Source organism: Osmerus mordax, chromosome 17, assembly GCF_038355195.1.
Source record: "Osmerus mordax isolate fOsmMor3 chromosome 17, fOsmMor3.pri, whole genome shotgun sequence".
NCBI classification, from domain to species: Eukaryota; Metazoa; Chordata; class Actinopteri; order Osmeriformes; family Osmeridae; genus Osmerus; species Osmerus mordax.
In genome coordinates, this window is record NC_090066.1 from 2,829,910 (window position 1) to 2,843,438 (window position 13,529).

General features: G+C 47.6%; 1 protein-coding gene across 1 annotated transcript in view; it reads right to left on the reverse strand.

Annotated features, from left to right (window-relative positions):
• foxp2 (forkhead box P2) overlaps nucleotides 1-13,529 on the reverse strand; it is a 63,845-nt gene that overhangs the window by 33,279 nt on the left and 17,037 nt on the right. The window contains 2 exon segments of the mRNA XM_067254871.1: nucleotides 974-1,111; nucleotides 11,743-11,832. Coding sequence (XP_067110972.1) covers nucleotides 974-1,111; nucleotides 11,743-11,832 — 228 coding nt within the window.

Consider the following 13,529-nt stretch of genomic DNA (forward strand, 5'->3'; position numbering starts at 1 on the left):
ACACATAGACTTGTCTAAAGCCTGGGAGAAGAGGGTGTGTTAAGCTCAATGTACACACACACACACACACACACACACACACAGACACGCAATCTTCAGTTGAGAATTCATCTAATTTTCGTGTTTACATTTAGTCATTTAGCAGACGCTCTTATCCAGAGCGACTTACAGTAAGTACAGGGACATTCCCCCCCGAGGCAAGTAGGGTGAAGTGCCTTGCCCAAGGACACAACGTCATTTGGCACGGCCGGGGATCGAACCAGCAACCTTCTGATTACTAGCCCGCTTCCCTAACCGCTCAGCCACCTGACTCCCTGTTTAACATGAATAACGTCCATCATGTGCTCCCCCCCTCTGTGGTCAGACATTGATGATGTAGAAGTGTGTAAGACTGGTGAGGTAAATACATGACAGTAACTATCATGTCTCTTAAAACATTTTTATGAAAACAATATGAGTGGTGCTTCTAGTGTAACACTATTTCCAGGCTGCAGGTTTGAATCATTCTAGAGGAGAACACAAGTACAGTACTGCCACAGTCATCCACACCAAGTCATCTAAACTATATCATCCACACTACATCATCCACTGTAAGTCATCCGCAGGCCCAGTCCCTCCCTGGTGACCACCCGCCTCTCTGCAAACACGTTACTATTTGTGACGTGGAGGAAAGAGGGCGTCACATGCACCCTTCCCTCTATAAGTGTGTCAAGGACACATTGTGTGTGTGTGTGAAAGCATAATGTGTGTGTGTGTGAAAGAATAATGTGTGTAAATGAGCAGTTAAATGCCTGTTCTACTCTGGTGCAGAAATGAGTCATGATCCCTGTATGTGTTTGGATGTGTGCGTGGGTGCGTGTGTAAGTATATGTGTGAGTGTGTGTGTGTGTATATATGTGTGTGTGAGTATATGTGTGTATGTGTATATATGTGTGTATGTGTGTGTGTGTGCGTGAGTGTGTGCGTGTGGTACCTGCTGCAGCATGACGGCTTGCTGCTGCTGTAACAGGGCCTGTAGCTGCTGGGGAGACAAGACCTGCTGCTGGAGGATCTGCTGCATCTGCTGGGGGGTGATCACCTGGGGACTCATCATGGCCAGGGACACGGGCACCTGGAGGGGGGGAGAGGGAAAGGAGAGAGGGAGAGAGAGAGAGAGAGAGAGAGAGAGAGAGAGAGAGAGAGAGAGAGAGAGAGAGAGTGATTTGTGGGAGAGAAAGACAAGTGGAAAAATGCGTCAGGTCTACTAGTTATTTATGGTCGGTAGGTGGAGGGTGGATGATGCTATGAGAAAGGCAGGAGAGAGGAGAGACCTTGAGAGAGGAGGAGAGAGGAGGAAAGAGGAGAGACCTTGAGAGAGGAGGAGAGAGGAGGAGAGACCTTGAGAGAGGAGGAGAGAGGAGAGACCTTGAGAGAGGAGGAGAGAGGGGGAGAGAGGAGGAGAGACCTTGAGAGAAGAGGAGTGAGGAGGAGAGAGGACGAGAGACCTTGAGAGAGGAGGAGAGAGGAGGAGAGAGGACGAGAGACCTTGAGAGAGGAGGAGAGAGGAGAGACCTTGAGAGAGGAGAAGAGAGGAGGAGAGACCTTGAGAGAGGAGAAGAGAGGAGGAGAGAGGGGGAGACACCTGGAGAACATGCCTGGCATGCAGCTGCCCTTGAAGGACAGGCGGGCACAGTGCCTTGATGTTGCTCCTCGTTCCTCTTACCCCCCATTGAGAGGGAAGAAGGGATGGAAAGAGACAGAGACCTCTAATTAGCAACACCCTCCAACCCTGATGGCCATGCCTATAAGTGCAGCCATTGTGAACCAGCGTGAAAAAGGACAACTCTTGAAAGTTGATTAGAATAACAGTGTTTGAGTGGACACTTGGTAAGCACAATCAGCAGACGTGCCTGGAGGTCCGAGTTCACTTTGAACAGTTCAGGGAAGTGAAGCTCTTCAGTTCAGGAAATGGGAGTCTAAAACTAAATATGAGGGAAAACGAAATATTGAGTAGTGAACAATTCTGTTTATGGGAGAGGAATTTAGCAGCTGTCTTGGGTAAGAGCATAGACTTGAAAGCAGCCAGAGGCGCTCCTCTCTCTCTCTCGCTCTCTCCCTCTCTCTCTCTCGTGCTCTCCCTCACTCTCTACCTCTCTCTCTCGTGCTCTCCCTCACTCTGCCTCTCTCTCTCTCGCTCTCTGCCTCTCTTCTGAAAGATTTATGCCATTCTTTCGGTTGGTGATGATAATCATTAAAATACTAGCTGTCAAAAGTTCTAGAAAAAAAACTTTTTGCCAAAACAAAAACAAAGATGTGTTTCAGCCAAATTCACTGCAGACAGATAGACTTTGCAACCAACAGATCAATAGCGCAGGTTTCAGAAGACAACGCAGAGCTTTTCCCTGTGATTGTCTGCATTTCTCTCATCCAGTTGTCTGTGCCTGATCAAAAATTGAACAGCAACTCGAGAGAAAATAATAATTTTGAACAACAAATGTTTATTCTGCTGTGTGCGGTTCCCAGTAGATTGTATTTTTATTCTTTTTTATTGTTATTAGTATTTACTCTTCCTTGAAGTTTCATTTCATTGACAGACATACTCTAATATCATGAGGCCCGGAGAATTATTTACAGTTGTTACTCCCCCTTTGCTGCGTACTATGCCTGAGCACAGAGAGAATAATCCAACATGGCCGCCAGTCTGATTGTTTCCATGTTTATCTGCAGCTTTGCTCCAGTCTGAAGATACCAGTCCACCTGTCATGACGTAAAGAAAAGGCTGGAGGCTGGAGCGGGAGGACCGCACACTAACTCAACAGGACAGGTATACCCACAGGGTGACAAGTCGTAAACAAAACTCACACGTAAACACTCGATGGATTGGATGTGTCCGTTTGACTCAAGTCTGCCTGGCTGAGACAAGCAGTGGAGAATCCCAGTGGTTGAGGCATGACATCCCTGGAGTTAATTGTGGTGGTGTTTAGAAGCTAGGTACGGGGGGCCAAGGGGCCACTAAGACAGCCTTGTCCTCTCCCTGGCTAATCAAGCTGTCTTGATTACTTTCCATACACCCCCCCCCTCTCCTTCAAACCCCTTCTCTTCCCCATCTCTGTCCTCCGCCAGGCCTTGACACGTCCTTGTTTGGTTCTATCTCCCACCCCCCCTACAGCCCATGTCCCCCCTCTCCCTCCAACAACCCCCCCCCCCCTCACCCCCCACCTTCTCTTTGATTAAGCGAGACATTTGCATGGTCACTACACATTTTTCATTTTAGAAGTCATTATGCATTAGGGGCTCCAGATCGCCCAGCTTGACTAATCCTGATGAACTGAAAACCCCAGCTGAAGGTCAAAGCCCATCCAGCCCGTCTGCACACTCATATTCATACTCAAACAAACCCTGGCTGCTCTCTTCATTAGGCTCTTAGCAGGAGCAGGAGGAGGGGAGGAGGAGGAGGGGGAGGAGGAGGAGGAGGGGGAGGAGGAGGATGGGGAGGAGGAGGAGGAGGAGGGGGAGGAGGAGGAGGAGGAGGGGGAGGAGGGGGAGGAGGGGGAGGGGGAGGAGGAGGGGGAGGAGGATGGGGAGGAGGAGGAGGAGGGGGAGGAGGAGGAGGAGGGGGAGGAGGATGGGGAGGAGGAGGAGGATGATGAAGACGAAGCAAGAATATAAGACCAGTGGATGGAGGTAAGATGGAGAGGAAGTGAAGGAGGAAGAGGAGGTGGAGGATGAGGAGGAAGAGAAGGTGGATGAAGAGGAGGTGGAGGATGAAGAGGATGTGGAAGTGGAGGAGGAAGAGGAAGAGCAGAAGAGCGTCTGGGTGACGGAGGGGGAAAAGGCTACTGTGAACCAGTTCATGTCTGTTGCTCTGTGCATCGCACTTCATTAGGAGAGGAGAGATACGAGAGCCCGAGGAGAACAAAGCCTACAAAAGTCACAAATTAAACAGCTGCATGTAATTATGCAAATATCCTGCTTACACCTTCAGTGTTATTAAACCTTAAGATACATCAGCGACGTGCAATTACCCTCTGCATCACCCTGGCTGGGCGCTGGCATGGTGACCGTGGGTCCGGCACCAGACAGAAGACGGGAGATGTTGCTCTCATTAAACAACATTAATTGGCCGCTGGTCTCCAGCTTCTGATGCTTCACAAAAGAAGAACCTGGAGACACCGGTCTGTTTGAAACAGTAAACATGTAAATACGAGACGTATAAATAATGCATGTGTATGTTTAATTGGTGGCCATAGATGGGGAGCGCGGGCGGGTTGCTGGGTCTGTGGAGTGGCTGTGTATGTGGTACTGTATGGAAACCATCCAAGAGAGGAAAGGGAACAATGCACTACTAACAACAGGACTGAGAAAGCCCGGCATCCTGACAAAGAAAGAGAGGTTTAGAAAATAGACAACAGCCCACAGTCAAGGATGGGAAGTGCCTTTTCTCTCCTTCATTAGCTTTTTAGCGGAGTGATGGATGATAATCATCTTCATTTCAACGTTCTTCCAAACAAAAAGAAACCAGGAAGAGAGACAAAGATAGAGAAAGAGAGAGAGAAAGGGAGGAGAGAGAGAGAGAGAGCGAGAGAGAGGAGGTCCTGGCCTTAGTCATTGTGAGCCCTGCCACAATGCTGATTCTAGCGTTTAACTGCATGCATTTCTGCCTGACGTATCTGAAGCTTCTAGATGAAAGCAGATAAGTAATTGCTCTGCTAGTTCTTATTCTTCACTGACAACCCATAAATTTAATTTTACACACACGTTCATTTACATTTTCGAGTATATGACATGATAATTGCCGGAATATAACACCTCCATTCCGAGGGATCCCGAATGCGTCTTGATTGACAAGGCCAGTGAATTGAAAGGAACAGAGGCTGAATTGCTTCTCCTCGAAATGATTTCGCCACGAAGGGACACAATTAATGAGCATTTACAGGACAGCCGTGCAGTAAACACTGGCAGACAATGAACCGTCTCTCTCACAGAGCATCACAACCACACTATGATAGCCAACAAAGCCAGCTTTTGATGCTTTACCACATCCCCAGGGATTTATTACAAACAAATATATAATTATTAAATAATTGGAATATAGTCAGTGAAATAATTGGAATCTGTTCAGATGTATTTATATATTTTTTTCAAAGGATATTTTTTTTGTCTTTTTTTTTAAGGATAAGATACACATCCTTTAAAGAATCTATATGTTTGTTAAAGTAGCGAGTAGGGATTTTGTGTTTGTATTAGGATTGCCATGATCTCTGTAATCCTCCTGACAAGCAAACAGGCTTCCAAGACACTTCATGTCTGTTAACTTCCTGTCAGCCACAACTCAAACACAGCCACCAGACCACCAGACCAGCAGACCAGCAGACCAGCAGACCTTACACAGAAACATGCCCCTCTCCTGTGTACTGATTTATGGGCATTATCCTCTTCTGGCCCCTGGTCTTTTCTGACTGGTCCGAGGCTTCGGGCTCCAGAATAATCCTTCTGTTTTGTCTCCATGGCTGAGCTGATACTGCATCTGTCCGGACCACTGGACTAACGCACCTTCAGCAATTACACAGCCATCACCACCCGCCTTTATCTATACCACAATGGGCTTTGCGAGCCCAAATCAAATTACCTCGGGCAGAGATACAGTCAGTCGCTGTACCGAGAGCTAAAACTTAAACAATTAACGGAAGAAGAGAGAAATTCATTTTCTCTCTGTTTCTGTTACAATTCACTTACAGAGGGTAATCAAGGGGGGAAGCGTCCGATTAGACGTGAGGCATAAACACTGATGCATGATGGGGGGAGGGTGAGGAAGGTGGAGGTTTTAGAGTGGCCAGAGACACTGGTAGATAGAGAGGATGAGGAATGGAGGGGCGTCAGGAGGTAATTACTCCACATCTCTGCCAGAGACATCCTCACTGTTAATTAAGATGTTAGACCTCTCTGGTAAGCGTGCAGAGAGAGGGATGGAGGGGAGAGAGAGAGAGGCAGAGGGGGAGAGAGAGACAGAGAGAGAGAGAGAGAGAGAGAGAGAGAGAGAGAGAGAGAGAGAGGGAGGGAGGAAGAGACAGAGTTCTGTGAGTGTTCCCCCCATCTGTAACCTTCTCGGGGGCAAAGAGCCCCTAAACCCCAAGCTTCCCTCCCCGACCCCCAGAGCAGCTACACTCTCGACCCCACTTCTCCTTCCCTCATTTACCAACCAATTACTGCCAATGGTGGCTACACTTTTATTGATAAGAGGCTGCTAGACTTGGGCCACCTAGCCTACGAGCTCACAACCGGTGTGTGTGTGTGTGGGAGTGTGTGTGGGTCTCATACTGTACTGTGATTAGACTGATCAATACTGGAGATCGTCAGGAACAGAGCTAAGTAGATTACAGCATGTTTCCCCAAACCAATTAACTTGGCAGTTTGGTACTCTGGAATGGGACGTGTCATCTATCAAAACGTACAGATCCACCGCACACGTCCATCTGACAGAGATAGAGGAGGGTGGGATGGCATGGGCAGAGATTAATCTGCTCATTGATACCGATGCATGGCTCCAATTTAGAACATGGTATATTATTGTGCTCCTGCTGAAATACTTGGGGACTAGAGGACTGATATCTGCAGTGAGGTTAGTGCGCAGTTGGTGCTGTGCTACTCCACGGTACAGGAGCTGTGGGCGTCTGAACATGAAAGAGAGAGAAAGTAAACCGGAGAGATGGAGAGTGGAAAGAGAGAGATGGAAAGAAAAGTAAAGAGAGTAGGAGGAGAGAGAAACAACTGGATAGAGAGAGTAGGTGGAGGGACAGAGTAGGAGAGAGATGGAGAAAACGAGAGAGAGAGAGACAGAGGAGGAACCCTACGAGATAGAGAATGCAAACTCGGCTTCTTCTGATGTTCCAGGTAATTCGGCCTCTGTCGGATCGGCCTCTTCATCAAATGACACGGTGGTAAATTACAAGTGCTTCAAGCAGCTCTACAGAGGGGGCATCCCGCCACCAGGCTTGGGTCTATCAGATTTGCCTGTTAGGAGCCAATTAACACCCTGGTCGGGAGAATCAGATTGCCTGTGTAAGGGCCGCTGAAACTCGTTTATTGCTCCCATGTATCTACTGTCAGGAGTTGCATTTGTTGCAGAGACATCAAAGGTCTGGAATTCTTTCTTCCCCTCCTCTGTGCGTTTATCCTCCAACTCGGCTCCAGAGCCTCGGGGTTGCATTTCAACTTCTTTTGCATCACAATGATGAACCAACTCGGTCCTCGCAATTTACCAATCTAGTCCTGTAGGTGTTGCAACTGCATAGAGAGGGAGGGGAGGAAGAACGGAGGGGGAAGTGTTTTCTGGTTACAAAAGCAGTAACCAAGGGTGTTTGAGTAAAAATGTGCTGACACTTTTTTTTTTTCAAGAGTCAACAGAAGTTTTCCTCATGAATAACAAAATGTTTTTTTTTTTTTTTTTTTTAGATCTCTCCCCCCCCATCGCTGTAATAATTTATCCTATTTTGAGATCCTACCAGAGGGGATGCAGATTTTCACAAATGTAAATGTGAATTAGCATCCTTAGCCATGTTCCAGTAACTAGCATGCCTGCTCCATAAACTGTAGAACCTCTGTTCTACTATGGGGTTCCATTTGAGAGAGAGAACACACAAGTGTAGAATAACAAGGAGTGGAAGGAAGGATGAACGATAGGGAGGAAAGGAGGAATAAACAAAGAAGGGACAAAGAATTCAGAGAAGAAAGGAATGAAAGTGTCAACCACATGGAGATATGGAGCAGGGTTCCACTTGAATGAACTATAATTCACAAGCAGATGAATGTAAAGAGAGAGAGGGAGCCGGGAAGGAGGGATGGAGGGAGGGACGGAGGGAGCGAGGTGAAGAGAGGTGCAGCGGTGACCTTTAAAGCTGCGCCACTCTCAGGGACGGCCCAGTGCCCAGACGCAGCAAACCGATTGGCTGAGAGATCTGGAACCTTTTGAAACAGGAACAACAGGCAATTCCTCTCATCCATATACAGCTGACATCCGGACCACCTGCAGCAGCAGACTGGGTGAGCTTCATCTCTACCTCCCTCCAGCACAGGTGGAGTAACTGGGCATGGTAAAGATGTAAATGTTGTTTCAACAGCTTTTATTACTGGTATTTAACCTGGTGTTATGTAGGTCATAGTAGCACACACTCCCCCACACACACCCTATCCTGGTGGGAGGGTTCGTTCTTGACTAGAGGGATTTAACCCAGCCAGAGGAGGGGGCAGCCAGCCTGCATTGTTAACAGCTCCGAGGGCAAATCCGATCTTAACCCTAACCCTCTTTCTCAGTGCTATTGTCCCCATATATACTGTGGAGGAAACTCTGTGTCAGAGATGTACTATATACTCACACAGGAGAGTGTAGAGGAGAGGAGTGGACAGGAGAACAGAAGAAAAGAGAGAAAATGAAGGAGTAGAGGAAAAGGACAGGAGGGAGATGAGATACCCTTCTTTGTCCATTCACAGTTCTGAGAGATCACCTTGTTAAAGCTCTCTCTCTCTCTCTCTTCTCCCTGTCTCACACCCTCCACGCAAGTGTCGGAGGTCATCCCACCTACACCACCCCCCCCTTTCACCAACCCACTCACAGGAGGTGTTCATATTGCCATGGCAGCTGTCGATGACACGTACACAGAGATATGTGACCATACACGGGCTGTTTACACAACCCTACCCATAACCCCATGCTAGGAACGCCTGCAGATGGCGACCGTCATTGTGATTCTCCACACACCTCGGACACGAGCTGCCAGGCTCGCTTTAGACGTGTCCTCTGCATGTTAAAGAATGTCGTTTACATGACTGCTGAGTCTGTCTGTCTGCCTGCCTGTACTGCATGTCTGTCTGTCTGTCTGTCTGTCTTCATGCCTGTATATATGTTTGTCTGTCTGTCTGCTTGCCTGCATCCCATTCCGTAGCCCCGACCCTCAGCACAGAACCGAGTGAACAAGGCCTCATTGACAACAGGGCTGACAACCTGAGATGGTGATATGGGAGCCAGGGGAATCAACTGTCAGGCACATGGGCCTGTGTATGTGCTTATTTGTGTACATGTGCTGTGTGCCTGTGTTTGTGTGTTTCTCTCTCTGTGTGTGGGCTTGTGTGTGTGTGTGTGTGCTCGTGTGTGTTTGTGCTCGTGTGTTTGTGCTTGTAAGCCTCTGTTTCTTCCATCATCGGTGTCTCTTTATTTGTATTCTAAATGTCAGTGTGTGAGTCGGAGAGGAAGATATTGCCACAGTGAGGCGAGAGCAGGACAGGGAGGAGAGGGTGTTGTGTGCCTTGGGAGATCTGTGTTAGAGGCATAGGGAAGGCAGGGGGATTTACAGGGAGAAATAGGTGTTTATTGAGTGCTCCCGTGGGCTTACTGTGTAATAATAGACCTGTCACATTACGCTGATGTGGAAAAGCAGCTTGCTTGTGTGCGCGCGTGTGTGTGTGCCTGCCTAGCGTCAAACCGCACCATGAGATGAGCCACTGGATAGAATTAGTCAGGCGAGAGCCTTTAGCCGTTAATGCAAGTAATTAAAACTGCAAGCTGAAGCACTTAGCTGCTTGTGTACTAAATAATTTACATGCCATGATCTATGGATCGTTTCCTATGCTTAAATACTGAGGGGTGGGGGGGGATATCAGCGTCTGTGTGGCATACAGTAAGCAGGCTGTCACACTCATAATAATCCCCTCTCATACTTTCCTCAGTGTTCATCATGCAGGGGATCAATGTGCCCACTACCTGCTGCAGGATGAAGGGTCAGGCTGCCACTGACTCCATGAGGACAAGCTGGTAAAACATTAAATATAGATGCTCTTCTGGCCTTGTAATCCAGGTAAATAATGCTGCCTTATTGGGTAAACTCCATTGTGACAAGAATATTACAAACCTCTTGCGCCCGCGGGGGAAAGGATGACTTGTATTATTACGTTTCCAATCCGCTGGGTACAAACTCTTTGTTTCACTCACTCAAACAAGGAGAAAACCTACTTAGAAACTGGCACTTACAATTAAGAATTTAGGAGCACAGGGAAGGACACAATACTGTAGCAGTCTCAAAGACAACTAAGCTGATATGATGTGTGTGTTTGACAGTGGGGTTGAGTGCCAGAGGACCCTGTGATAGGCAGGCCAGTGACTCTCCCTGGTAGTTTAATAAAAAGAAAGAGTTGCCGATGGTGGCCAGGCTGGATCAACAGCAGGGTTTTACACAACTAGAACAACCACCTCACTACAGCAGGCCACGCACATATTTACTCACACGTCTAACACAAGCACGAGGACGAGGGGTGCAAATGTAAATATTCAATATTTACTATTCAGCTCGTGTTATTGAAGCCAAAGGTTTGGTCTTGGGCTGAGCATTACGACTCACAACTCCTCTCTCACGATTAAATTATTTTTCTTAGGTCTGCCTCGTTTTGATCGTGTTGATCTCTTTTGACACACAGGTCCACCTTCGAGGTGCAACACTGTGATGCCTCCGACAGACTCGATGGCTCAGCAATTATCACAGCACCTCCAACTGCCAAAATACATCTTAAGACAAAAAACTGTTTCACGTTTATAATTGTACTATCCTGGGTCAATGTGGCCGATAATACTAAAAATCCCAATGCAGAAGATTTAAATGATTTAAATGAGGGGCATAACGGCACCTCTGCCAACTGTATCTTTGGAGAGCTCCATAATGAGGCACACAGGGGCGGGACTGCACTAGAAGGTGTCGCCATTGTTAAGACTCAAAAATATTAACAACGAGGTTAACGCCAATTTCCCCGTCTTTAATTAAATGCACAGGGTCTCTAATGAGGTAAGCCAGGGCTCCTTGATAGCACTTATTAGCAGAGTGGAGGGCACACACTCTCACACTTCAATTTGGACCCCTAAAAAAAGAAGGAAAAATAACTTGTGCAGTTGTCAAGGGGCTTATGTAATTTGAAGCAGCAAAACCAACTAACTGTCTTATTGACTAAATGAGGTGAGAGTGATAGGCTGTGGAGCTGGAGGAGAGATCAACAGTAAGAAAAGCAAATGTGTGAAATGTGTACGTGTGTGAGAGAGTGTGTGTGTGTGCGTACATTTGTGCATCTGTGACCTTTTCTAAATCACTGACAACAGAAATAGACAGCTCTATGAATCAATAAGGCAAATTGGTGTTGAGGAGTTCAAATGACAGCTAGTTAAAATTAGCTGCCTTTTAGCTGTCTTACAACACACTGTTCTGGGTGACATGTCTGTCAAATCAGCTGTGTGCTGCATCTGTCAGACTGCAACCGCGTGTATCTACTGAACGAACTGGAGGTAATTATGCTCCATGTTTCTCTACTCTTCAGTCGCAAACACTGTTGTGCTTTGTTTCAGCAACCATGAAATAAAAACACGTTGCGCCTGTTTTACTGCAAATTAAAATGCTCTTTACGGGCTTGACTGAGACTTAGCAACATTAAGCTAACCTTACTGTCGCCTAACGAGCTTGGATCTAGAATGCGTGCGGGGCGACGCAGCCAGGATGGATGTGATCCTCAGCTGCTAGTGTATGAACATCACCAGAACACAGACAGACACTCAGATCGATCTCTGGCGTGTGCAGAGGTTGTCCAGGAGGACGATCTCAGTGACAGGTCCAGGATTGAATCGGCAAGTCAAACACCGTGTGGGAGAGCAGAGGATACCCCCCCCCCCTCGTCTGTCTGTCCGAGCAGCATGTATTATGGATGGACTTAAGAGATTAGAGAAGAACAGCATACCTGCAGTGGACGCTGTTTGTCCGGGTTCTTTGGAGATTTCAGGCCACTGCCCGGCTGCTGAAGGAGTAATTGCCTTGCTGCTTGTAAGGCCTGAGATGGAGAGAACATGGAGAGGAGAGAAAGAGAGAGGGGAAAAGAATAGCAACATCTTAGATTTGTGAGCTAGGAGTCGAGAGCGACAGTAACCAACATTGGAGAATATTTCAAGGACAGAATAAAAAAAAGCTATTAACCAACTTAAAACCCGTCAAATATTATCCCAATATTTCCAGCGACAGCGCCTGACATGGTTTACAATACGTCTGAGATGTGGTTTCTAAGTAATAACTCACAGAACCGTGATCAAGGATAAATACAGTTTGTCTAAAGCACCCTTGACGAGGGGGAGAAAAGAAGAAGGAAAACCCGTGTGCGTCGGTTGAATTGACCTGTCTAGTGTGTGCTCAACTGAAATACCCACTTCTCTGCAAATTACCAGCACATTTGCATATTCATAATATCAATTTGAAGTAGAGGCAGGCAAAGTGAAGTGTTCCCAGAAGCTGTAATTAAAGTTGACAAAATCAACATCAGATTACCTTTGGAGTGAATTAACCAGAAGCTCTGGTGTTTCTCTGTGCATTAAAGGGTGCTGAACGGCAGGTAGAGTGGGAGGGAAGGAGGGAGAAGGAGGGAGGGAGGGAGGAAGGTGGGAAGAGGGAGAAGGAGGGAGGAGGAGGGAGGGAGGGAGAAGGAGGGAGGGAGAAGGAGGGAGGAAGAGGGAGGGAGGGAGGAGGGAGAAGGAGGGAGGGAGGGAGGAGAAGGAGGGAGGGAGGAGGGAGGATGGAGAAGGAGGGAGGGAGAAGGGAGAATGGAGAAGGAGGGAGAAGAGAGGAGAGAGAAAGGAGAGGAGAGAAGGGGGTGGTAGTGAGAAGCCCTCTCTCTCTCTCTCTCTCTCTCTGCCAGATGAAACTGGTTCACAGATGTTTACACGTGGCAAAAGGAATTATAAATCTGACTCTGGAAATGTAAAGCATTTGTCGTCAGCTCTCTGCGATGTGTTTGCCAGACACGGTGATGACACCGAAGAGACTCAGCTATGCTGCTCAGATCCTCCTCCTCCACTGAGGCAGAGACCGGCCTGTGCGGCTGACTGCAGCAATATCACAGGTACACTACAGCAGCTGCCTCTTCTTCCTCCACCACCTCCTCTTCCTGCTCCTCCTCCCCCAGCTCCTCCTCTCCTTCTTTTCAAGGCCCAGGAGATGAAAGGCAGAGCCGAGGACAGGAGGGAGAGCGGCTACAGCTAGCCTACACCCTGACACAACACAAGCCCTGGAACCAGGTAACAACCCCAAACAAAACAACAACTTCGCAGGTGTTTCCTTCAGATGGGGAGCAAAGAGGGGTAGAAAGAGAGAGAAAGAGAGAAAGGTAAAGAGAGAGAAAGAGAGAGAGGAAGAGAGAGATGGAGAGTGACATTTTTTCTTCCCAGAGAATCATGGGGGCTTGTTTTATTTTCTGGTGCTTGCCAGTATCCATGACAACAGTTGTCTTGACAGGATGTGCATATGGTGTGGCTCTGGCAGCTGCTGGGAAACAATGTTTGAACTAGTACATTGAGATGCTGAGCAAACAAGAGCGAGAGAGACGAAGAGAGAGAGAGGGGGGGGGGGGGAGAGGTGGTGTAAAGAGTGATTGAGGAGAAGGGGAGAGCATGAGAGAAAGAGGAGTAAAAAAAAAAAAAAGTTGCCAGGACTTAACCCCTCGGGGAAGACAGCCTTCCCCCTGATCAATTATGAAAAGAC